Source organism: Triturus cristatus, chromosome 2_1, assembly GCF_964204655.1.
Source record: "Triturus cristatus chromosome 2_1, aTriCri1.1, whole genome shotgun sequence".
Classification (NCBI taxonomy): domain Eukaryota; kingdom Metazoa; phylum Chordata; class Amphibia; order Caudata; family Salamandridae; genus Triturus; species Triturus cristatus.
In genome coordinates, this window is record NC_140581.1 from 848,402,903 (window position 1) to 848,430,174 (window position 27,272).

The 27,272-nt window shown below is 44.8% G+C and overlaps 1 protein-coding gene across 4 annotated transcripts in view; it reads left to right on the forward strand.

The window, feature by feature from the left end:
- Positions 1–27,272, forward strand: part of RFX3 (regulatory factor X3) — a 690,714-nt gene that overhangs the window by 404,231 nt on the left and 259,211 nt on the right. For all 4 annotated transcript variants that reach the window (XM_085632944.1, XM_085632947.1, XM_085632945.1 and 1 more), the window contains one exon: positions 7,681–7,778. In XM_085632944.1, the coding sequence (XP_085489070.1) occupies positions 7,681–7,778 (98 nt within the window). The remainder of the gene's footprint in view (positions 1–7,680; positions 7,779–27,272) is intronic.

A 27,272-nucleotide genomic window follows, 5' to 3' on the forward strand; every position in this document is an offset into this window, starting at 1 on the left:
ATGGTAGGCTGCGTAGTATATATCTTCCTTTGCAGCACAGTCTACGTAACACAGGATCGGTCTTATGAGACTGTGAATGCTGGCATTCGTACAATGTAGCTGTAGCATCCCAACTGTTCAAAAAGCTTTACTATGTATTATATGGGACATATGAGACTATTAATGCAAGCTATATCTGATCCCTAATTAGACACTTTTTCCAATGCATGTCCATATTAATTATCACTAAGTCATATCATAGTTTAACTGTTTTATGGTAATTTGCCTCTGTTGGGTACTTTTATCAAAGGCTGCTTATACTACTTAGCACTGCATGTTTCCTATCCTCTGATGGTGATAGTGGGTAAAACACTCAATGCTGTCTTATTTCTAGAGAAAATGTCAGCTACCTTTCTGGACTTGCATCACTGTGCCTTGTACCAGAACTATTCACCCCTCACTTCATTAGAATGTAGACGTCGATGGGGTTGTAGTTTCTCTGATGGAATGTAAGGCATTGGCTCTTGGTGTCAGAGGCCTTGTCCCACAGCAAAAGCAACCAGTCTCTCGTCTAGTGCTTTGCCACCTCGAACACTGTCCGAATAAACAATCACTTGACCTTCCACTTGGAACATTACGCTAATTCTAATGGTAAAGCCATGTAGGGGCAATAGTATTGTAGCATTGCAAATTTCTAGTTTGGTGACTGAGAGGGCTGATTTATCCACTGCAAGGATCAGTGATTAGTCCCGCAGTCACAAGTTTATTACGGAGAGTTCACTTACCCCTTTCATCCTCTTCAGGTCGATAAAAGATGTACCATTATGTTGAGCAACAATAAGCATCCATTATTAAGCACCAAGATAACCATGGGTGAATGTGCGGTGAAGAAATACACTTTATGTTCTGTCATTATAGCTGCATTTGGAAGATTTGCTGAAAATCTGTGTAATAATCGGTGCAAGTTTTGTTGCCTCTGGTAAATTTGGCCTATTTCCCAATTTTTTCAAACAGCTGCTAGCCGTTGGTAATAATTGCCTGCATTTACAGTGAGATGTCACAGAAATCACTGTAAGTGACAAAATGTGCAGTAGGCTGAGTACCGCACAATTTTACTGCTCTGCCGGGTTTGCCGCCATCCTGTGAGGCTCGGATTGAAGGAAAATAATTAATGAGGTTATAGACTAGAGAGTGGAGTCCGAGTTTTAGGCCCGAGACGCTAGAGAGGGCCTAAAATGAAGAGGAGGGGTTTTAACTACTGGTGTAGACTAAGGCAGAAGGGCTATGAGGCTATTAGAACATTCCACCCTCTGAGGATCGAATATTCTAAATGGAAATGGGAGAAACAGAAAGACAGACATTGGAATGTTAAAGCAGGAGGCTATTCCAGTCAGTATTAACACTGAGCCACTTCATTGTCTTCAGTTGAGGTCCCAACATTCCAGTGTTTTAAATATATATTTATATAGGCTTTAAACTAAAGGGTTGCTCTAGATCCAGAAAAATCCCTCCAAGTCTTTAGAATATATTTGGAATTTAAATGAATGGTCTGCTTGGTGTAGTTTTTTAAAAATGTATTTTATTAGGTGTGTCACTCGAATGTTGTAATTTTTTGATAAAATTGATTCTTGTGATTACATTTAAAAAAAATGTGGTTAAAGATTATTTTTATAATAAAATATAGATCTCTTTCTTTAACTATTTAAGAACAGGTATCAATACATAGATTGAATTTATGCAGGGCCTAGATATCATTGGTGTTTTGGGCCAACCCTATAGATTTTAGTTAGAACAGGGATGTGCTATTCACTTCGTACATGCTAACCTCCAAAATGCGCGTTTGTGAGAAATAGGCAGAAACAGTGGGAGTGAGCTGTGTCGATCCTACCTGCACCTCTGGGGACTTTGTATCCCGATATCCTCCTGGGCATTTGGATGCCACAAAGGCACGACAGCGCCCTGTGACCCATGTTGCCGCCAGGCAGAAACAGTGGGAGTGAGCCATGTCCATCCTACCTGCACCACTGGGGACTTCGTATCCTAAGATCATCTTGGGCGGTTGGATGCCTTAAAGGCAAGACGCAGCCCCACAGTGCAGGGCATGCGGGTTGGCGTGCCCGGACAAATCCCGGGCCAAGGACAGGCCATCCACGCCTGTCGGAGCCCGAAGGATGCTGGACTGGGCACCCCTCTGACCCCAAGCTCAGCATTGAACACTCTGCTCATCCTACCAGAGGGTATCTGAAGGTAAAGAATGGGTAAGAGAAAGGCAGTAGCTGAGCAAACGGGGGGGGGGGGGCGGCTATGGTAAATACCTTAGATGCTGTCTTATCAAGAGCAGCTAATGTCCCCTCACAGGAGATGGAGCTCACTGAGCGCAGGCTCTCTCTGGTAGAGGGTAGACGTAATTTAGAGCCCATTTTATCTTTGCCCAGGCCACCAGCTGAGTCACCCGCAATGATCGAGAAAGAACCTTCCCCTATTCATCTGAGCAGCTCTCCTGTGACTTTGCCAGAAGTTGTCCCCTCCACCTTATCCAATTCAGTTACACAACCTGCAGCTAAAAGGAAAAGAGGTGGGAGAAATTTGAAACAAAAGCCCATGAAAACTTCCTGGGTGACTAGAGCATCAGTCCCCATAGAAGTTCCAAAGCTTGTGGAGCAACCCTTGCCTGATAGTTTTCCGTATTCGCTGAAAGATGACGTCGTGTGTCAGAGACTGGAAAATATGGACTCCAGTTTACTCCAGCCTCTTTTGCATAGATTAATAAAAATAGAGGAACGTTTATCCATCCGTGAAACAAATGGTCAAAGCGGTTTGGGTCTTTTGTGCACTCCGTGTGTTGGGAGTACCCAGCAAACACAAGGGGGAATCACAGAAGGGAATCTGAAGTAAACTCAGCCAACCCACCAGACCTTACAGTTCGACACCCAGTCGCACTGCAGGAGCAGAATGGGGAGAGAACTAAAACGGATTTGAGAATAACAATTGATTCACAGACACCACACGGCTTTATGAGGGCAACAATGATGGATGCTGGAGGGCGGGTATCCACAGGCCGAGCAGGGTCAAATATTCAATCATATCAGTCCTTAGATCTCCCACCCGGCAGCCTCCCCGCTCGTCCTGGTTTTGGTAAACGTCCCAGTCCTAAGGGAGGGCCAAAGGGAATCGACGGCATAGCTTATGGACAAAACCCTACACTGGTTAAGTACCCATCTTGGAACCGTGATAGAAGGATCGAGGGTTTTGTCCGGCCATATCATCATGGCCAGGAGAGTGGGGTAGGTGGGTCCTTCAAGCAAAACATACCCAAGTGACTGTGTTGTGATATATTTTAATAATAAGCTAGTAACTAGGTTTCTTTTAGCCCGGATTCATGAAGCCACTCTACCAAGGACCCAGATTTTTGTTTTACCCTTGGAGCACTTCTATAGACATGTTCTACCTTTCAGGAGTGTCCCCAGAAGTGCCCTAGGCGTGAGGATAGTTGTAAATCCAAAAACAGCCAGTATGGGTGGGCATGGAGTGAGAGTCGGAAATAGATTTGCTCCACTCACAGACCTAGAGGCCTGTGATTGACTACCCATCCCAGCCTTAAACCAGGAGGTGGAGGAGGGAGCTAATGCTGCTAAACAAGAAGGTTATAAATCCCTAAACCATCGGATTGGGAACCAAAAACCTAGCATGAAATTAGCCTCTTGGAACCTGGTGGGTATTGGAACGAAACTGGACAACACCCTCTGGCTCGCTCTCTGGAAGAACCAGGATATTCTATGCTTCCAGGAGACTTGGTCTCCTGATTACATATTTATACATGGGTATCGCTTGTATCAAACAATAGCAGTTCCATCCTCTGCAGGTAGAGCGAGAGGAGGTTTGTTAACCCTAATTATGAATACAATCCCAATCACAATTAAGAAATTTGAGACGCCGAGTCCTCATTTTCATCTTTTATTGGTGGAGGGGGACACTGACCAGGATTGGCTTTTAATACATTTCTGTAATAATAATTTTGGTGACCTACAGTCAGTGGTGGGCTCATTAGACTCAAGAGTTAAACAAAATTAATAGAGCCTATGGGAAGAAAGTCATTAATATTGTGTGGATGGGCGATTTTAATGCCCAGCCATGCAAATACAAATTGAATAAAGTCTGTGGTTTAGAAGATACGTGGGTAGAGCCGATTTATCATTTTGCACACCATGACTACGGAAACAGCTTAAATAGGCTGTTTTTTGACAGAAATTGGGAAATCTGTAATAGGGTAGATGTACGAACTGGAGAATTTCACAAGACTTTTACTCGTTACGGGTACGAGTCTACCATTGATCATGTTATAGTATCTGGCCCCATGCAGGGAAGAATTGAGCAAGTGGACACCCAATTTTTAATTTTAGTGACCACGCAATCCTTTTTATTTTGATGACAGTGGGGTCTCAAAATAAAACGTCACCATCAAAAATTGAGTACCCAAGCTTGGGAAGGAAAAACGGTTACCAACTAAGATGGAGTCAAATAGTTAAGGTGAAAATGGTCCCCCAAATCACAACTAAGAACATGGAGCTGGTTTTAAAAGAGCACCCCACATTTACTACCTATGCATTTTGAGTACTTACTTGATGAAGTAATACTGGCGTTGACCTGTTCTGAATCTAGATTTAAAACCACCAGCGATTCGCTGATTTGATCATACTTGTTCAAAATCTTTGAAAATCTTGCATAGGCCCCTTAAAGAACAACCCAGAGACATGGAACAGATTAAATCGCTTTGAAAGGCATATGCGGTGGCAAGGAAGGCAAAGGAAAGGGTACTGAGAGAAGGAGCCTGGAAAAACCTATAGAAAGCAACAACCACTAAAAATAGCAGTGATTTCTAGAAGATAATCAACGCCCCCTTTTTTAAAACTTCCACAGATCTTGAATTAGATTCCTGTGTTAATGAAGATGTTAGTTAGCCTCAAATGAGTATTTAATATTCTCTGTACAGGAGGTCAAAAGCGGGTTGGGAAAGTGCAGCAGTGGAAAGGCCCCGGGTCCAGATGGGGTTCCCATTGATTTGTTTTTAGAACATCAAGATCTGTGGGCTCCACAACTAACAAACTTTTTTTATGTGATAGCAAAATCCACCCCCATTAGATTTGTGGAAAACTAGCATTATCGTACCTATAACAAAAAGGGTGATAAAGACAACCCCCAGAATTATAGACCCATCTCATTGCTGGATACTACGGCAAAGCTTATGGGGAGCTTACTGCTAAATAGTTTGCAAGAGTGGGCAAGGGAGAAGAACATCTTGATACAGGCACAGTATGGTTTTCAAAGTGGTAGAGGTACAATAGACCAGTGCCTCAATCTAACCCTGACCATTGTTAAATACACTAGAGCTAAGCCCAGCCAGATTTGTATGGCGTTTATGGATTTAACTGCAGCATTTGACTGCGTGAGCCATTGCAAACTTTGGGAAATAATGGAGACGATGGGGGTTGACACAGCAATAATCATTTTCATCCGCCAAATGTATTCCAGTACGTCTGCCCGTGTTTGAAATGGTAAAAACGGGGAGTGTACACGCTCATTTAAGATTCAAAGGGGTGTCAGTCAGGGGTGTGTCCTTGCTCCATTTTTATTTGCCCCATATACAAATGGTGTTGAGGCAGCCCTTGCAGGGGCAACCCCCGATGTCCCCGTTTTTTTAGACCATAACTGTACCAATATTGGCATATGCCGATGATGCGGTATTAATCGCCAGAACGGGGATGGCTCTCCAACTTTTAATAACAGCTTATGATTCTTTCATGTCCTCGTTGGAATTGAGGGTTAATGAAACTAAGTCTTTTGTTCTTATAACAGGGACACCTACGTCAAAAAGAATACCGTATTTTAAGATAGGCTCACTTAGATTAGAGGTTGTAGACTCCTTCCCGTCCCTAGGGGTCCAGTTTGACATAAAACAGTCCTGGTTAAATATGATGAACAACAGGGCCCTAGTGATAGAGGGGAGTAAGTCAGCTATTCTGGCTTTTGCCAAAAAGCTGTGTTCAAAACCTCTCACAACAATAAAGAAAATATATTAAGCAAAGACACTATCTGCGGTATCTTATGGGGCAGGTGTATGGAGTATGGCTTCGGGAACTCATCTCCAAAATCTTGAGGATAGATTTTATAAGAAACTTGTTTCCCTTCCTAGTTCTCGCTCAAATTAGATCTCTCATCTTGAACTGGGATTACCTTATGTGTCAGGTAATCTTAAAGTTGCCCCAATCCTCTTATGGCACTCTATATGGTGCAGGTATACAGTAAATTTAACGCAGACCATCATAAAAAATTGTCTAGAGTTGGAAACTACTCGTAAACTCACCTTGCTGCAGTATGTGAGATCTACCTTGACCGTAGTGGGGCTGGCCGCATTATTCACTAAGCAAAAATTGAATTCTATCTTCCTATCTAAGGCAGTCCATGATCGCCAGGAACTTAACCGTACAAAGCAAACAGTGATGCAATACCAGTTGTCCCTGCCAATTTTAGAGTGGGAATATTCATATTTAGAGAGTATTGGAATCTTACAGCATAGATATATTATGATGAGATATCGTCTGAATTTAATCCCCCTGATGCTGGGCTTCCCTGCGAGGAAGTTCAGCCGTTCTGATTTGTCACTTTGCCCATGTGATCAGAGATCAGAGTAGTCTGACATTCATATATTTTTATTCTGTGGATTTTTTCAGGAGGAGCGACATAAATGTATTCTTCCAATTTTAAAAAGATCTAAATTCAGGCAATGTCAATCCACTTTATACTTCCTAAAGAAACTTGTCGATCCCTTTATATGTCTCTCGATAGATACATTTTTACTGGTTTATATACGGAAGAGAAAATCTGATGGCCTTAGCTTCTACGAAGGGTGATTAGGAAGGAACTATGTTGTACAAAATGGTCTGTTTTTCTAAAGAACTTACACAATGGCGGTCTTATGTTGTTAAATGCTTAGTCATTTATTTTTAATTTTATTGATGATTTTTGGGGATAATTATCATTTTAACTGGTCCTTGGACCAAATATGAATTTTGTTATTATTCTATCTATTACATTTTTAGGGCACACTAAGCACTTTAGCCAGTGATTGTATTTATGGCATTAACCTGAGATCTGTTTAATCGGCCTTAGTCGTAACTGAATGTAGTTTGAACCAACCAGACTTGGGTTTTAACATGATGTGTACTTCTATGATCTGATCTGTATTTTAAATGGATCGAATAAAGAGATTGTTTGATTAATTGAGTAATTGCAAATACCATTTAAATTTGTCACAGTCTCTTAACGTATTCGCTTTAGTGAATGACGTGATATGTTATTTTCCATCCAGGCAATATCAAGTGTAGCAAATTATAATCCAACACCGTAATAAACTGTTTCGTTTTACTGTAAAATGCTGCTGAGCACGTTCTACAGTATATATTGCATTGATCTGCACAATTAGCAATATTTGCCGATTAAATTAACTTTTAAAAGTGGATTTTCTGTAATGTGTAAAATTGTCAAATTGTTAGAGCTAAGGAGGAGGGGTCCACTGTAGTGTGTGTTTTCGGTCGCCGACACTATTTAGTGCACTTGTGTGTATGGGCCGTTTACAAAATAAAGCATTCATTTCCAAGGTCTTCCACAAATTTAAGACACCGTGTTTTCTTTTTGTTGTTTCAGGTCCAGCAGGTGCAGACTGTACAGCAAGTTCAGCATGTTTACCCAGCACAAGTGCAATATGTGGACGGAAGTGATGCAGTGTACACAAACGGAGCAATGTAAGCGTGTTCCTACACAAGTGACATAGGTGGTGATAAGATGACGCGCACTCGTCTGCGAGTCCTTTGTTCTGCAAATTCAGAAAGTAGTTATAGGTGTATACTGAGGAAAACACACCATACTAGATCGATTTAGGCATTTTAAGTTTTGAAGTGGACATGAATATAGGTAGGACAATTTTGCTATATTTACTTCTGCCGCTCATCTTTTCAAGACGCTTCAGAGAAATTATTTTAATTGTTAGATGCATAAGTCCAATTCATTTTCTTGATTCCCAGTAGTTTCGAACGTTTTAATCGTTCCTGCATTATAAGTCGAGGATCTCTGAAGACTTGCATTTCCGGAATCGTATATGTAATTACAGCCACATGCCTGTATCTCTTTTTACATTGACATGCAACTAGACGCTTGAGGGTTCATCCTTGTACTTAATTGTTTCCTGATTGATAATGGTGACCAGACTCTCGACCTGTTGCAATATCTATTCAATGCTTCTGCGGCTAAACTCCACCTGAAGATCATTTTGTCTTTTAGTTCTATTTATTGAGCACTTACACTGAAACTATGTTCAAACAATATAGGCAAACAGAAAAAAACACACCCCTTAGTTGATAATATCCAACACATGAAGGACATAGTAGAAAAATTACAAAAGTCCAAGACTTTTAACCGTGTCTATGAAAACACAGTCCACAGGGAAAGAAGAGACATACAGCAAGGCAAAAAAAAATCACCCCAGTCCCCAGAGAAATTCTCCGACGAACCACGCACAACCCCGCCCCCAGTGGAGAATTCCGCTGCACCCAGTCTTGCTTGGATCATGGCGTACCACTAGCACATGTACATGTACGAGATATCCACACCCCCTCCGTTGACCATGAGGCACATTGTTGCTTCTTAAAATGTATGTAATGTCTTATATGTGTTTTATGTTGTGTCAGACGCATGAGGTATTTATGTATGTATTTGTTTCATTTATTGATTTTCAACTCACTTCTCAGCACAGCGCCTGCATGGAGAATGTTCTTTATTTAACGTCTTCTTTTGAACCACATAGCAGCACATTAGAGGATAGTGTACCAACACTTGTGTGTAGTGTGATCACTATTGATTTAACAACATTGCCAATGATCTTTTGTTCCTTTAATATATGTGCTTTATGTATCCTACAGATATTGCCTGACGTATATTTACGTATGTATTAATTATAACGCATGCCTACCTGTTGCAGCGTCTCACTTTTTGCACCTCAAACAGGTTGACTAGGAGTGGTGTTTTCACACTGGGCTGGTCCCGGTGGAGTCCTGAAGAAGAGCTGGGGGAAGCTCGAAACTAGTTGACCATATGCTAGGTACACCTATCCATTATAGTTAGGGCCTTTAGCATATCACCCCGTTTTTAAATCAATTAGCTAGGAGCAAGAATAAAATGTATTTGGCCCACTAGCTGATTATTTTAATTCACTTTATCCCACTCCACTACACTTTCACTCGCACTACACATAGTCTGTTTTTTAGTGCTCCTACGTAATCCGCAAGTCGCAGCACGCCTCAGCCCGTAGAGGACCCCAATGATGAAGCATGTCACCGTGGGGAAACCCTGGTGAGTGAGGGGACTCAAGAAAGAAAAAATCTTTTTTTTTCTCTCTTGTTGGTGGACTTCAGAATCCAATAGATTTCTGACACCTTTCTCTCTTCTAGGTTAGGTTCTTTTACCTGATTAATTCAGGTTGTTTATGATATATGTACTGTTGGAGGGTGAACCTAACCTTAAACCTCTAATTCCCCCCATTTTTTGAGTACCACTAGCACACACTTCCCCTAAAATAGAACAAGGGCCAAATGAGTCATTCAAACTCTCTCAGGTCATCATGGGAAGATTTGGCAGCCTTAGGTAATGGAAAAACATAGTCTCTCCAGTATTCTGCCCCGAGTTTCACTAGAAAACCCACTGATGCTGTAATTCCCTATGTTTTCATTTCTTGAACACCAGGAGAGTCTTTTTTGTCACTCTGTGAATTTAAGTCTGGTTAGGAGAGAAGTTGAGTCTTCCCTACCCACGCCTTACTGGTTTGTTTTCTGTCCCCAATTCTAAGTGCTTTTCTGTCAACTCTTTTGATGCCATATTCACCATCACCATCACATCTTGAAGCTGTTTTGTTTCTGTGTGATTGGGAAAAGTTGAAAAGCCATCTTCGCCATTGTTATTCAGGGTTCGCCTGCACATCCACCTTCTCCATCTTGCCTGATGGCAATTTCACAAGAATCTTAGCAGGGATGTTTAGTACTCTCTTAGGGGCAGTCCTTCGCAGTCCTTCACAAAGCATATTTTATTCAGTCTGAGGTCTTTTTCTTGTAATTCATTCACATCATACATAAACAAATCGACTAACACTGCTGCTCAATAATCGCATTTATGACTTTGACCCGCAAAACCTCTGAAACAAGCCAGTAATGGTTAGTTGTGCAGCCGTAACTACTATGCAGTGGTCATACATGATGACCTCGCAATTTGCATCACCTGTGTCATCATGAGTGCATAGTGCTGCACAGTGGGCTAATATAGGCCTTGGTTTGGTCTAAACCCCACCACAGAAACCCTAGACCACCTCGCTCCTCGTGAGTATAGCGTGATTTATTACTACTGACCTTTTCCTGGTTTTTCCTTCTATGGTTAATTGGCACCTTCTTTCGAATTTCAGGTAGAGATGCTTCTCAGACTGACACCAATGAGTCTTTTGCCCTGTTGTGAGTACTCACCAGCCCCACTGCCACCAGCTCCACCTTTCGTTATTATATCCCTTCCTCCCACATTTTACGGGCATCACAGTATTTATTGCCCCTCTGATTCTTTATTACCTTGCAGGGTCTACGCCTTACTGTTAGCTCTTCAAGTACCTTTCTCCAGCTCGGAACCTCTTGCAATACTTACCAACATACCAGACAGAGAACTGTGATCTGAGATTATTATGGAACCTTCCCAAAAGTTATCATCGATGCGGATCAAGTTGAATATGTCTGCAAACCTTTGTAGGGGAAGTATTTGAATTAAATGGCCAAAGAATTATATGAAATCACTTTCCAAATTGTGCCACAAAAATGTAAGCTCTGCCATTGTCTGCTAGTGTCCAAAACTATACATTGGGAAACCACACAATAAAATAATTTCCTAGTATTAATTAAGAACCGAATGTAAGGTGCCAGCAGCACATATGGTGAGACATTTAAAAAAAAAAAAAGATTTTATTTGTCAAAATATATGGTGAGACATTTTGAGGGAAAAAAACACTTGGAATAATCTTTAAAATGGACGGTGTAGCGGGTTTGGGGGAAGGGGGCTGACTGGCATCAGAAGGCCTTTGAAAATTCCTGCACATACTCACTACTGTAGCAAAGGAAGAAAGACTCATTCAGGTGTTAGTAAAACTAGAGAAAAGACTAGACAAAGGACAGGACGGAGACACATGGCAGACTAGGACAAGAGTCGAGAGGGGAACACACATATATATATAAACAAAAAAAGAGGACTAACGCTAAACAGGACAAGAAATAATACATACTTACCTAGTTTTTGCGTGAGTTTGTGTTAGTTATAAAGATCGTGAAGAAAATAAACAGAATCCTAAACTTACAAGAATCTAGAGTACTAAAGTTGGACAGAATTAATCTTAGGGAAAAGCCAATTATATACTCTGATTCAGTACAGCGACCAGAGCCTTCAATGAGACATTGGAATTATAACATTTCAAGAATATAACATTAGACTTGTTTTGTATCATTTCTCCAATTAGGAATGGTGATTATTTTACATTATGTCAGTATAAAACTATAATTCACTTGAGTGCACTAAGACAGTCCTGCCCTTTTACAAGTTTGTTCCCCTTCCACAGACCAATCCCTGACAAACGTACAGAGCTGATCTCACATGTTCTCAAAAAGAGGAGTCTGAGTTCTTTTTGAAAATGTCTGCCCGCACTACCGAATCCAGCACACGTAATAGTAACGAACCATTTGATTATGATGCCTGCTGATCAACGTTGACTCATTCACCGCGACTACCTTTAAAACTAGTGGAAACCAGAAAAAGGTGATGACTCCCAAACATTGCAGGCTAGGGACATGACCATGTCGCCATCTAAGGTGACATTTCATTTTGGAATTCTCTCATCCATAATACTAATGAATCGTGTGATTGAGCCCCCAAATAAGCCCCAGAAATCTCTTAAGGATTTCCCACCACTCTGGGAGTGACTGCCACAAAAAAATAAACAGTTATTGCGAGTGAGAAATCATTGCATATGCATTATACGTTGCTGCATATGCTCTTCACATGAATGAGGGCCTTCACAAGGTTCCATTATTGTTTTCCGATTTCCTTTTAGCCATGATTAATTCAATCAATTAAGCTTCATACGTTTCTCACACAAGAAAATAAGCACTATTAATCAATTTCTTGGTCCAAGCAATACGATACTCTAAAGGTAAAAACTGTGCACTAAACACTTAATACTATTATTTCACATACAATCACGTACCTTGCATGAATTGTTAGTTCTTCTGCAAACTTATCTCAGCGCCTTTTAGACCCTGAAAACACACAGTCCAGGCCCTGAGGAGACCCCATCCCCCATAAGCATACAGAATAAATCGAAAAACGGCGACTTTAAGCACAAAAGAGGTGTTACCACGGAAAAAATTAGACACCATCGATTTCTCCTCAATAGCAAGCTTTTATGCCTATTGTTTACTTATTTGATATGATAAGAGAAATGGAGGTCATCCGCTGTTGTTCAATTGTGTTGGACTTTTTGGGATCTATGGCAATACATTTTTTGATTGTAGAAAAAAAAGCCTTACGGTTATTGTTCACCTATTTTACAATTTCTCACATGCTTCCAAAGAGTGACAGGCACAATATGTCCTTTTGTGCGCGTAGATACATCACCATTTTCCTATACCATATCTACTGGCCTGCTACTGTAGTTTTACATTTGACCATATACGCTTTTAAAATATTTTGTTAAAACAAAATTTCTAAATTATTTTATATAAAATCGAATTAAAGATGATATAAGTATGAAAACTGTATTTAACACCGTTGATACATTTTACACTTCTGTCAAATGTGTTTTTTTAATTTTTTTAAACAGATTTTCGAGCAAGGTGTTTTCTGCACCGCATTTGTGAAACAATGAACAGTGCATTGGATGCATTATGGCTGCTTTCTAAACTTAAATGGGAAATGTTTGTGGTATTTCAGTGATTGTAAATATAAAATTGCTCCACCTGAGGAACCTTTTAGGGTTATTTGTATGGAACTTTATTACATAAATCACCAAGTGATCTTTCTTTGGAACTATAAGGTTCCTTTATGTGTTTATCAGTAAATTATTTGTAATGATATTATTTGTGTACTGTCCACGGCAGCCTCAGGGCAAGTATTTTGGCCTTCAGCCATTCCCTGTGGCCATGTGCTACCCACAGAACTTGGCCTGTTCTTATGACCTCTGTGAAAACTGGCCACATTGCAAAGCCTTTGTCACTGCCCAGTGGTCAGTATTGAGTTCCCAGTACCAACGTTCAAGAACCCATAGGACTTTCCACTGTGCATTGGTTCTGGGCACACATCATATTCTAAGACATTTTCCTAGTATTGTAATGTATTATATTGCAATATTTATATAGCGCTTACTACCACTGTGTGGGGTGCTCAAGCACTTGCTCACATGGGTAGCATTCTACCCTACGTAGGGTGTTTGGTTGGAAGTATTTTGTCTTTGTTTTGATCCTGTATGGGGAGTGTTTCAATTTTGTGCGTGAGGACCGCCGAGGTGCGGTTAAACGGTTATAACTAACAAAATGACTTCTAGAAGCGGTTGCACAACAAGAATGTGTACTTGCTCAGAATATTTAATAGATTTCTGAACTATTTTGATTTGGTCCTTGGGTCTGTCCAAGCAGATACTGTAGAAGCAAAAGGTGAGAATTTCCTCTTCCTTCTATTTGCAGTCGATGTGGCCATAATTCCATAGGACACACAGTACCTGTGGAAATGTCGAATATTATTAATTTATGCACCGTCGTGTTATAATGAGCAAGATTGAAATCTTTAGCGCAACTTATACAGAAATTTACCACTGAAACAATAGATGTGGAATCTGTTAATATTAAAGTATCCGGAGCCCTGCTTCGCTAAAATTTAGATTTGGTTACTGCATGTGGCAAAAGTGGGCCCAGTTTGATAAGCTAGCCAACAGCTTTCAGAAAAATGTAATGTTCCATTTTGTGCACGTTAAGTATCTGCTGCCTTTGAAATATACCATGGTGAGGCTTTATCAGCTGAATTGTATGGGTCTGAACTAGTATTGCCTTGTCATAAGTTAGGCAAACCGCTTTCCATTGACACTTTATGTCCCACATGACACTACAACAGCTGATGGCCAGAGGCATCTACCAGCATAGACAATATTTGGGAGCTCTTTCCATTTGGGAAAGTGTGTGGAGTTAAGAGCTTTGTTTAGGCATCTTATGAGATCTGTTCTTACTGCTTGTGGTTAGTAGGTTACGCCTGTATTACCTTGGATGTCTTCAGGAGAGATCCCTAAGGCTTGTTTAATAGATTTAAATACTAGCTATTGAACTTTGAGCGGGCACAGCTGTTTTAGAAAGCTTAAATAAAGCTGGTGTTTAAATGTACCTGAAGGTAAAAATTTACCCAGCCCCACTCTCTGAACACAGCTAACTCCACATAATTCAGAATACTCGCTGTATAGTAACTTCAGGATGGGTTTGGTTCCTCTTTGAACGAACATGAAAAGTGTAGGGGCCTGATCTGCTGTGAACCAACCTTATATGTAAAGGAGTTGAACCCCTCTGCAAATTGTCCTTGGTGTGTTAAGTGTGATCAGTTCACAGTAAGGAATGATTAAAGCAGCTTTTGTGAATCACCAGCATGCGCTCACAGCGTGACGGGGCCATGAGGTCGGAAGTGAGGGCTCCTTTGTGGCCGGGCTCTGGGGATTATACTGTGGTAAGTGTAGTAATTCTGCCACATTAGTAACTCGCCAGGCAGTTTAGAAGTTTCAATTATCTTTATTTGCCCCCGAGCGCCGGGACGCGTCCTTTTCACCGCGTTACCTTCCCGGCATGCCCCTGACGCGCTCTCTAACAACTAGAGCGTGCCACCACATATCTCCCCCCTTTAGACCCACCAAACAACAGGGCCAACAGCTAGCATAAACATTTACAGTCTTACTTGATTCATGTGTCAGAGTCTTCAAACTTCTTCGGCACCTTGATCAATCTGCCCAGTCTTGTACGGGTCTGTGTAGGGACGTGAGCGGCACCCTGGTCCCGTGCCGGGAGTCCCCCGCCTACCTTCGCTTCCTCTTGCATCTCCCTCTCCTTTACTCTGACGTCTGAGTTCTTTGGTGTACATTGACTGGTCGTTTCAACTCCTCCGCTCTCTCCTGAGGCATCTTGATCTTCCCTGCCTCTCTTGGGAATGGCAGGCCCTTGCTCTATATTCTCGTGTTCCATGTCTATCTCAGGCTCATTTCCTTCCTCCGAGATGGGCAACCTTCTGTTCTCCGGATCTTCCCAATTCATGATTTTGTTGCACTTCGCCATCCTATCCTGCGACCATATCTTCCCATCACTCAACAGGGCCGACCTGGTAGAAGGTTCTACAACTTGCAATGGTGGACTGAATTATTTACTGTCTCCTTTCCTCTTCAGAATAGCTTGTTTCACTCTAACCCACTCTCCCCTTTCTAGGGTTACTTCCTTGACGTTACGTCGTTTGTTGTAGTACTCGGTGTACAAGGCTTGCGCCCTGTCAATGTTGCGTCGTACCACCGCTGGCGACCATCTGCTTTGTACGAGAAGTTGTTTCCATGCCAGATTGTCCTTTGTGAAAGGATCACCCCAACTGAGGATTTTGAATGGGCTGTATCCGGTGTTTGTCGGGGTGATTCGATAGGCCCACAGCATGTGTTGGAGCTCCTTTTCCCAGTTTAGTCCTGCACTTATCGCTGCTTGTACCGACCCCATGATTACTCAGTTGAACCTCTCTGCTAGTCCATTCCCCGCCGGGTGGTAGACAGGAGTGTATTTGACCTCTATTCCATTTCGGTCCATGAATGCGTTCCATTTTGGTGACACAAATTGTGGCCCATTGTCGCAGGTAATCACCTTTGGGATTCCTTCCCTCAAGAATGTGGTCGTGAGGAAAGCCAGTACAGCCTCGGCGTCTGCCGTTTCACACACTTCCACCTCAGGCCATTTAGAGTATCTGTCTACTAATACTATGGCGTATTTGGGTACACCCTCCGCATTCAGAATGGGCCCCAGTATGTCCACTGAAAGCATTTCCCACGGGCTGGACGGACAGGTGAACTTCCCTAGTGGCGGCCGTAGTAATACTTGTGTTTTGTCTGCCCGGTTGCACAGTTCGCACGTTCTGACGTGTCTCTCCAGTTGCCCGTCCATCGCTGGCCACCAGTATGCCTGCTTCGCTCTCGCCTTGGTCTTCATGACGCCAAGATGTCCTTCATGTAGGATGGTTAGAAGATGACTCACCAAGGCTTGCGGAGGGACTACCTTATCCCTCTCAGTAGGAACACTGGATTGTCTCCGATGGATAGTTCCTCCCGGACTTCCCAGTATTTCCTCAATTCACTATTAAGGTGCTTCTTGTCTGGCCATCTTTGGGTTACGTAACTCTTCACTGCTCCTAGGGTCTCGTCAGCTGCATACGCTTCTTCCCACTCTTGTGCGCTGACCGCTCCTTCGTGGTCTTGTGTGAGTGCCACCATGTAGCCTTCCCATTCTGAGGGCATTTGGTCTCCCACTGGCTCCATTGCGGCTGCTCTGCTCAAAAAGTCAGCTACTTTGTTTTTGGCCCCGGGGAGGTACTCCACTTCGTACACATAATCCAGTAGTCTCAGGGTCATCTTCATGATGCGGGGGGTCGCATGGGCGTGTCCGCTTGATGTCAGGACTCTCACCAACGGTTTGTGATCCGTGCGGAGTAAAAACTTCGAACCCCAAAGAAACTGTCTGAACCGTTCCATGGCCCAGACGGTTGCCAGCATTTCCTTCTCTATCACACTGAATTTCTCCTCGTTGGTTGCTAAGGACCGCGAGGCAAAACTGACAGTGGTGATTTCTCCGTCCTGGGATCTCTGCATTAGCACCGCACACAGTCCCTTGTCACTGGCGTCGGTGGTTAGTATGGATAGAGCTTCTTGGTCGAACCCCTTAAGGGGAATGGCAGAACATATATCTTGTTTTAGCATCTCGAATTCTTCTTGCTCTTCGTGCGTCAATTTGAAGGTGTTCTTTTCTTTCAGGAGCTGTCTTAAGTGGTGTGTTTTGAATGCAAAGTGAGGGACAAACTTGCTGTAGAACTCCGCCATGCCTAAGAAGGAACGAACGTCTTCCTTCCTTTTGGGTGTAGGCGCTTCTTTGATGGCCGCAACGTTGGCTCACTTCGGTTCTATCCCCCTTCTGCTGATTTCGTGGCCCAGGTACGTCACCGATCCTACACCAAATCTGCATTTTTCCCATTCGGTGGTGACACCATTTTGTGCCAGTATCGTCAAGACGGTATGCAGTTTCTCGTCGTGGTCTTCCTTTGATTTCCCCATGATGAGGATGTCATCCTGAAAGTACTGGACTCCTTCCACTTTCTGGAACAGCCGGTGCATGAGCTTTTGGAACACCGCGGCGGCTGAGGCGAGTCCGAACGGCAAAAGGCGTGATGAACGATGTTAGGTGATTGCATGACGCGTGCTAAGCAATTTGGTGGTACGCGGAGGTGAGATCCACTGTTGAGAACTACTTGACTCCCTTTGTTTTCGCCAACATCTCGTTTATCCGGGGTAGCGGGAACTTATCCACCAAGATGTTCTTATTGAGCTCCCTCAAATCCACGCACAGGCGCACCTTCCCATTGGGTTTCTGTGCAACCACCAGTGGTGCGAGCCACTCTGCACATTCGATGGCTTCTATGACTCCGTTTCTCTCTAGGCGTTGCAATTCTTCTTGGACCGCCTCCCTGCTCCTGAAAGGGATGTTGCGAGCCTTGTGGCTTACTGGCATCGCGCTGGCCTTCAGGCATTTCTTGTGCGTGAATTTCGTCATCCGTCCTATTGTTCCCTTGAAGACTTCTGGGTATTCATTCTTCCATCTGTTTTCTTCGTGTACTTGGGCTGCGTCAACCATTAACACTTGGGTGATCCCGCCTGGATTGAGTTGAATTCCTAAGGCTCCTTGATCCATCCATCCTAGCACGGAGGGCCCTTTCTCCGCCACGTACAGTTTTCCTTCTGCCATTCGTCCTTTGAACTCGAACCGTAGCGGTCGGTACCCCACCATGGGTATAGGTTCTCCTGTGAACGTGACTGGGTGGATGTCTGTGGGGAGTAGGTCCTCACCCACTCTGGGCTTGAAGTCGTTTTCCCATATGGTTCGTTGAATAATGGTGTATGGGGAGCCGGAACCCTCCACCATGTCCACTTGTACACCTCCGATCGCCATCTGTAACGCCGGTTTCTTGGATCTCGCACACTTTACTCCCAGGACCTGGTCGTCTATGCACAAGACTTCGTCTTCTTCATTGCCTCCTTCTCGGACTTCCTCATCACCGTCCGCTTCCTGGGCGACATACTTCACCTCCATCCTGCTGAGCTTGCGCCGGCCCACCTTCTCATAGTGTCCCATTATTCCGCAGTAGGAGCATTTGGCTCTGAATGCTGGACATGCTTTATCGTTGCTTGAATGTGTTTGGCTGCCACATCTGTAGCACGTGTGTTTGCTCTCTCCTTGTGGTCTCTGGGTTCTTGTAGCCTTCTGAGAGTATTTCCTCTGGTACCGCGTGTTGGTCGGTGTGTGCTGTCTAGGTGTTTCTGGCCTGTCTTTGTCTGATATCTTGCATACAGGCGTTCTGTCACCGCTCTCTCTTTTCGCAGCTTCAGCACATCTCTTTGTTAGTTCCGCCTTCTTCACCAGTGCTACTACTTCCTTCAGGGAACATCGCCATTGACCCACAACTTCTCTTGGATATCCGTGTTGGCGGTGTGCATTATGATCTGATCTCTGATGAGTTCATCGTGGAGGGTGCCGAATTTGCACGTCACCGCTAACTTCTGTAAGGCTGCTACATACTCGTCTATCAATTCACTGCTGCTTTGTTTCCTTTGGAAGAAGTTGCATCTGTCTATGGCTGTGCACACCACCGGGCGGAAGTGAGAGTCTAGATCTTCCAGCGCGTGTTGGAACACGTCTGTGTCATCCGCGGCCCTGGTCATCTTCACCAGGTTGTCGAATACCCTGATGCCTTCCGTACCTAGGTTGTGTAGAAGTATTTTCTTTCTCCTTGAGCTGGAGAATGCCCCTTCGCTTTCTTCTTCTAAGGCCTCTAGGTAATTCAGGAAATACCGCTTCCAATCTTCCCATGGCATAGCCGGCTCGCCTCTCTTGGGTAGGAAGGGGACCAGGTTGGTGAGCGACATCGCCTGCATGCACATTCTGCCCCCGTTGTGTTGGACAGGGCCTTGTCTAGTGTCTATCTCTGGTGGGCTCCCTGGTGCTTGCCGCTCTCCTGACTTGCCGGATTGCGTGGGTGAAGGGCTTCCTTGCCCTACTCGGTATGACCCTGGGGTCACCAGTTCTGTTGCTCCCTTTTGGCGTGACGACCACTGGGTAGCTCTCCCCCGGCGTGCGCGGGTTGCACTGCTCCGGTATGCGGCGCCCGATGCTCTCTTGGGCACTACTTGTGGGTGATGCTGCTGGTTCTGGCCTTTGGTTTAGTGGAGAGGTGCCCCTTCTGGGCGTCTGTTTCCTTTTGGGGCCACTCGACCACTCTTATGGTGGTGCCTCGGGACCCTCACCCCCTGGCTTTGATTATCGGTTGCCTTTGTGGACCCACGCGTGCCCTTTGAGCTGTTTGGACGCTGGCAGTCCTTGCAGGGGCAGTTGGGCTCACCTGTTGACTCAGGGCAGTGCTGTGGCCGCGCACTTGGCCTCTCCAGTCGCCCTCTGCGCACGTGGTGGGGTCGCTCCGCTGCCACACTCTGGGCTGTACTCGGGCTCGGTGTTTAAGGACACTTGCTGCTCCTTAGACAGTTGTGATGTTATCCCGGACTCGTCGCCAATTTATGTAGTAATTCTGCCGCATTAGTAACTCGCCAGGCAGTTTAGAAGTTTCAATTATCTTTATTTGCCCCCGAGCGCCGGGACGCGTCTTTTCACTGCGTTACCTCGCGGCGAACTGGCGTGTAGCCGCGTCCCTTCCCGGCATGCCCCTGACGCGCTCTCTAACAACTAGAGCGCGTCACCACAGTAGGAAGTGGGGATTCTACTGTTAGAGAGAGTGAGGGACAGCCTACAATTCCTATCTAATGTTGTCAGACTCCTAATATAAGGGGTGAGTTTCAAAAAAAATCTTTTGTGAGTAAATATTCATCATTCTTTTAAAAGTTTTGTGGATAACACCTGTGAAATAAATGTTCATTTGGATTACAGTGACAGTTGAACAAAACACACCAAAAAAGTAGCACTTCTACATTAATACTAGTACGCCTATAGACGTTCGTGGAGTTACTATTGTTAATTGACAAACAGTCCGTGGAGTGCACCTAGAAAGCTTTGTACACCTGAAAAGTTCTGCCAGCTGCAGCTTTCTAACCACATTTGTCATTTTTGTTGGATTTTGGTGTACCCACGATACAGAATTGTGCGCACAGTTTAAGTCTGTATTGTGGGAAGCAACGGCCAATGTGTAATTGTGCATTTCTTTCTTCTTCATGGGGAAAACATATTTCCCATTACAACAAACCTACCCTTACACCCCCATGTAATTGGGGGTGTTCGTCTCATTCAAAACCTTCTGCCTTTTTGCAGGAGAACTGACAGTTTTTAATGAAGTAATCGGCCGGAGGAATTTGAGAATACCTACAAACCTGCAGGTTTGTGGTTTTCACAACTTTGTTTTATTTATATTATTTTTTTTTCTTTTCTTTTCCTTTTATTTATAGTATCTCATAGGTTTAACATCTTGTATGTACCTTTTACAGTACTCTTTTTTTTGTACGGCCCTTCATCTTATCATAAAATGTAATAAAATATTTTGAACACACAAATGCACAAGGCAAACCAAGCCTTGATCTATCTGCCTCCCACGCGTTTGTATGACGAAATGTTGGTAACAAAAATATTCCCAAAAACATATTAAGAACACAAATATTAACTTTACATACTTTTTATGCAAAGTCAAACAAATTGACAACAAAAATATAAAATGTGAGACTATTACTATAGCTGGAGACGCCAATCTTTTCTGTAACCAGAGCTACTTTAATTCGATGAAAATCATCCCAAGCTACTAATTTTATCAGTGTGATAATAGTGACTGCCTCAAACAAGATTAATTAGTGGCCACCCCATGCAGACTGTCTGCACAGATCACCTCACTGTCTCAGTGCATCAAGTGGGCTTTACAGCATATGGGTAATACTTAGCAGCCATAGCTGCAATGCCCCTGGCAACAAGGTAATTAATATTATGAGTAATAAGTCTATCCAGCGCAGCATGATTTCACTCTAATATCAGTTTGAACTATATTTTTAGAAATTCAATATTTTTTCTCCCTGAATACGCATATGAGTTCTGAAATAACATGCATGTTTTTTCTTGAACACATAGTTTTTAATTTTGGTTCACAAATATAAATACAACCTAGCAAAAGCTTCTATATGAGTAGGCTAGGGTGCACATAGGAGACCTGGTTACAGGTAGGTTAGAACTACCTGAAGCTCAAGAGCAACTAATTAGAGAACCCTACATTATATTAATTTTAAAACATATATTAACCTCATATTAATGTTAGAATCTATTTATAATATAAATAATACAAATAAGTATAGTTTACAAAGTAAAAATATATAATGTAAAATAATTCCAAAACCTATTTAAAAACATATAATTACTGTTTAAACAATTAATAAAACACTAATAAAACGTAATTATAATTGCAAACACTAAATATTAAAAATATATTATATAATAGCAGCATTAAATAATTAAATTATAAAAATATTACAACAAACACATAATAAAATAAATACATTAATCTAATTTTAAAATTAAAACCAGGCATTTATCAAAACAACTTTAAAAAGTCAGATAAAAAAAAAACTTGCAGGGGCCAAGTTCTCTACGCCAACTCCTACCTGACCAACAGTAGGAAAAGTGTTGAACTTTTGAGAGCAGATTTACTATTCCCACTCCAGTGTAAGCAACAGTACAGAAAATGTTGGATTCTGAGGGGTCAGATTTTCAGTTCTCGCTACAGCCTGAGCAAAGGTAAGGAAGGTGTTGAACTTTGCAGGGGTCAGATTTACTATTCCCACTCCAAGCTGAGCAACAGTAGGGATATATAGTAATGTAGGTGTGATGTAGTATGATGTGGTGTTAAGTGTGGTGTAGAGTGATAAAGAATGTTTTTGGGGGAGGTGATATGTATACAGAACCTTTGATGTATGCTGTAAGATTGGTACTGGATGTGGTCTGTATATGCTGTTTTGGTGTGTGTAGATGTGAGTGCTTATGAGTTGTTAATAGGTACACTGCTGGGGTTTGTGTGAAGTATTCTGGTAGCAGGTGGTGGTGATGATCCAGTATAGATAGTGAATTGGGGATGTTGTGGGGTGGCCATTAAGGAGATGTGATATGAAGTGGCACCTGTATTAAATTGTGTGGGATTGTTTGGATTTAGAAGGATGTGATTGTGGTTTTGAGTGTTGGTGTTGATATGGCGAGGCTTGGTATGGTACATTATGATTTTTGTGCTACTGGATAAAGTCATGGGAAATAGTGTGGCATTGAATGTAATATGCGTTATGTAGTCACGTGTTTGACGAGGGGTGGCACGGAATTAGGTACTGGGATGTGTTGTAGGAGTTAAATTGTGCTGTGGTGATGTGGTGTTCTGCTTTGTTCTGTATTGTGTGTGTTTGTAGTTTAGGGTGGAATGGCATATTTTTTTAACGTGACTTGAAGATGGCAATATTATGTGATGTGTCCATTAGGCTGTGATGTTGTTGGGCGACGGTGATGAGGTTTCGCGGTGATGTGGCCTGTTGTGTGGTATACTCCCTGTGCCCCCCCTTATTTCATTGCCCAGTTGGTGGCTTTAGGTAATGAAAGACATTGGTACAAGGGGTGCCATGGACTCTTTAGACTCGGTTGCCACTGCACCTAGCCCAGTATTGGTAACTGCCACCCTATACATGGCACAGAGGCAGGGGGGTATATTGGGCCACATTTATCGCCTTTGCATTAGTATACCTTCCAACTTGAAGAACAATCTCATTGTGTGAGGAGTGGGAAGGGCCTCGTGCCGAGAAGTACCTACGAGGCTCTTTTAAACCCCAACCCGCCCCTCAGCCCCCGCCCCCAAACAAAAAAAAGCTTGCTGAGGCTGGTGCCAGTGTCCTGGGGTGTTTACACACCCCTTGATGGACGTCAGCAGTTCAAAGCCTCGGAAAGCGAGCTGGAAAAACACTATTTACGGAGGTTTTCAGCTCGTTTTCCCTGCCACCGTGTGATATCAGCTCCTCACGGGAAGACGTGTGATGGTAGCCGATATCGTGTGTCACAAGGTGGCACCGTGTGAGTTGGCATGCATAGGGCCCCTGGCACCTTTGTGGTGCCACTGGTGCCATGTCCGATTCACGTTCACACAACAGTTTTCAAAGAAATCCCTTTGTTTCAACTTAAACCCTACCCAGCGTCATGGCCACGGATTAAAGGGGCAGCCCTGCGTAGGTTTGTAAAGGTGATGTGACAGCAAAGGTGCATTGTAAGAAGCAGATTGTCTATTTCATGGAGTGCCTCAGAAGTTAAAGGAAACAACGTTTAAAGATTTCTTTTTGCATTTCAAATGGAATGTTTAGTTGTGTTAATTAGTAATTCATGTACCCTATTAACTAGTGAATCTTGAGCATGGAAACCGCCAACAGCTTTGACCTACTTTATGGCAGACCGACTGTCCGAGTCCGTACGGGTCGCCTCCTCTCTGATGCCATCCGGGTCCGCAGAGGCACCCGCCAGGGCTGGCCGCTGTCGCCGTTGCTGTTTTCGCTGGCCATGGAACCCCTGGCTGCGACTCTCAGGGCGCACGGACTGGAATGGGGAATTCCATTGGCGGATGGCCTGCATGCGGTATCCCTATATGCGGACGACCTGCTGCTGTACGTCAGGGACATAACTGCCATCCCCGCCTCCCTCACCGACGTCTTCCGCACCTTTGAGGAGATGTCAGGCCTGAGGGTTAATTGGGCCAAGTCGGGAGCCTACCCCTTTGGCCCAACGACGCCTGAATGCGACGTCCGGCTGGGAGGAGACAGGTTGCAGTGGCATCCCACCACCTTCCGCTACTTGGGGATCAGAATCTACAGAACCCCAGCAGACGTTTTGGACGGGAACCTTCTTAGAGCGATCGCATCTGTTCGAGCACAGGTTGGCTTCTGGAACACCCTACCCCTTAATGTGCCTAGCCGGGTGGCACTGACCAAAATGATAGTGCTGCCCCGCTTATTGTATTATTTTGCAAATCTGCCTCTGTATGTTCTCGCCAAGCTGTTCCGCGACCTGGAGGTGTTGCTGCGCAACCTCATCTGGAACAAGGGGAGACCGCGAGTGGCGCTGGCTAAACTATACATGCCCACGGATTCCGGGGGCTTGGCAGTCCCTAATATGGAGCTGTACTACCTCGCGGCGCAGATGCAATGGGTGGCGGGATGGCTATGCGGCAAGCAGCTTGAGGACACTACCTCGCATGCGGCTGCCTGGACGCAAACACAAATTAACACACTGTTCCACCCGATAACCCGCACGCCCTGCCCCTCCCAGGTCTACTTGGCGGTGGCGCGCAGATGTTTCCTGCGGTGCCTTCGCCTCACGCGCGCAACAATACCATACGCCCCGGGTTTGCCACTCTTGGGCATGCCCGGCCCGATGGGACCGCTCACGGAGGCCCACTTGGCTGGATGGGAACAGGCGGGAGTGGACACGCTAAGCGATCTGTATGTAGATGGCGACCTGCTTACGTTCGCCGCTCTGGCTGAAGATACGACTCTCCCGGCGGCGCAGTTCCTCCTACATGCCTCCCTCATGCACACGCTCACGACTTCCTGGGGCGACATGGCGGTAGAACCTCCGACACATACCCTTATCCAATATCTGCACGTTATGGGCAATGGCGCGCACGTCATACATTGGCTAGCACAGGCGCTGCAGGCACACTCGCAACCATCCACCTTGGCACTGAGGGAGCGCTGGGCGGCGGACAGGGGCAGAGACTGGACAGACAAGGAATGGGCGATAATACTGGCCAGCCCGACAAACATTCCGCGCAACCCCCGCTTTAAAATTATACAATACTACATCCTGCAGCGCGCATATCTCACACCTGAAAAGATTAACAGATATTTCTCGCGGGCTGACGCACTTTGCCAGCGGTGCTCGCTACCGGGAGCAGACCTCTTACATATGCTATGGCACTGTCCTGGTATACAGGCATACTGGAACAGCGCACTGACACTACTTGAGTGCGGTGCTGATGGACGACTACCACGCACGTGGGATGCATGCATATTAGGCTTATATAAGCGCACAAAAGCAAACAAAGCACAGGCGCGCTTTTGGGACATAGGCCTCATAACGGCCAAACGCTTGCTCACCAAACATTGGAAGGCAGCGATCCCCCCGCACATCAAACATTGGAAGGCCTCCTTCGTTAACTGGGCGCAGGCGGAGAGTGCGGTATTACTCCGTGAGGAAACTGCAGGGCTCCGGAAGTTCCCCATCGCCCGGCTTTGGGACGACCTCCTCACAGCCTTTCAGGGGGCCTGCCGGGACCAAGGGATGACCTGAGTCTTTGGAGGACACCTCTGCCTTACTAGCTGGGTGGCGACGTCCCTGAGACCGGGACAGAGTCGGCTCCCGGCCCCCTCTGTTCGGATACGGGCTCAAACGGGAAGATATGATATGATCACTCCACCCTACTCCGAAGCTCCCTCCTAGGCACAGAGGAACGCCTTATCTATACGGGAAACAGACCGCGGACGCAGGCGCTGAGGGCTCTCGGCCTTTCTGACAGCCTCCTCGCTCCCCCCCTCCCCCCCCCTCCGACCTGCTTCTTAGTGCGCCTCTCATGTGGCCTGGCTGTGCCCCCTTGGCAGCTGCTGTCCTCTCCTACTCTAACGCAGAATGATCTCCTCCCTCCCCCCTCCCCCCCTTACCCTGGACCCCACCTGAGTTTATGACCCTAATCCTGATCCCTCCCATCGCACCATACACACAGGGAGCAGTTTGGTTGTTGGTTATGCTCCCTGACTGCATCCCTATCCAACCACAGAAAACAATTGCTGGGAGTGCTATCCGGTGCCCCCGAGGGGCTGCCCTACCTAACGTGCCCTGAATAATACTGATGAGGCGGCGGTGGCGCGCGCTACGAGCGGGTGGCAGTCACGCCCGGAAAACGCGGAACGCTCCCGCTCGGGGCGCGCAACGTTGCATACCAGACACACTCAGGCACTCGGCGGCTTGGGGAGCACGCCGCTAGGGGGGCGATGGCGCGCCACGCACCGCGCATATAGAGCTGAACTGCGAAGCTGCACACTGGGCTCGTTGGATGTCAACGCTGACATATATGTCTTTGTGAGCTATACTGTAACCTCCTTGCCGCGCTCCAGCCTGCACCATGAACAGGGCACCAGTGCTCCGCTGCCTGGAAACCTTGGCATTTGAGGGTACACTCGGTGCCTTATGCGACTCCCCCTACGGGCCTGGGTGACAACCGAAGGCGCCGCAATGTGGGCTGGAACACAGCGCCATCTTTTATTGCAGGTAATGCGCTTTAGATGTACCACGACAAAACACAGAAAAGCACCATAGACCCACTTTTACCCAATGTACGCACCTGATTCCTATACAAATGTCCACCTGTATATCGCCGCCGGACCTCCGGGTTGCCGGCTGAATGGCTGTGTCTCACCATCTGGACATGTGTGTTTTGTTTCGCTGACCTGACACTTTGGTTAGCGAACGTACATTGTAAAATGATGCAACTGCGGTTAATAAAGGTTTTCCAAAAAAAAAAAATGGAAACCGCCAACAGCTTAGGTTTGAGAATCACTTTTGTGTAGGGGCAGAAAATAAGAAATTGCTGTTTGTGCACGTCTCCGTAGAATAAGCTCTATGTTCTGCAGGCTGCTCTGCACCCTTCTGGTATTATTTAAACGTGCGATTGCCTCGACAAACGACACCTGAGTATTTAAATTTATGACCCATCATTTGTGCCACATAGAATAAGGTGATGATGCTTTTTGAGGAACTATTTTCCCACTGAAATACTGTCGGACACTTCTATAGCTCATTGACCACAATACCACCTCAAACCCATACCACTGTGGTGCTTCAAGCATT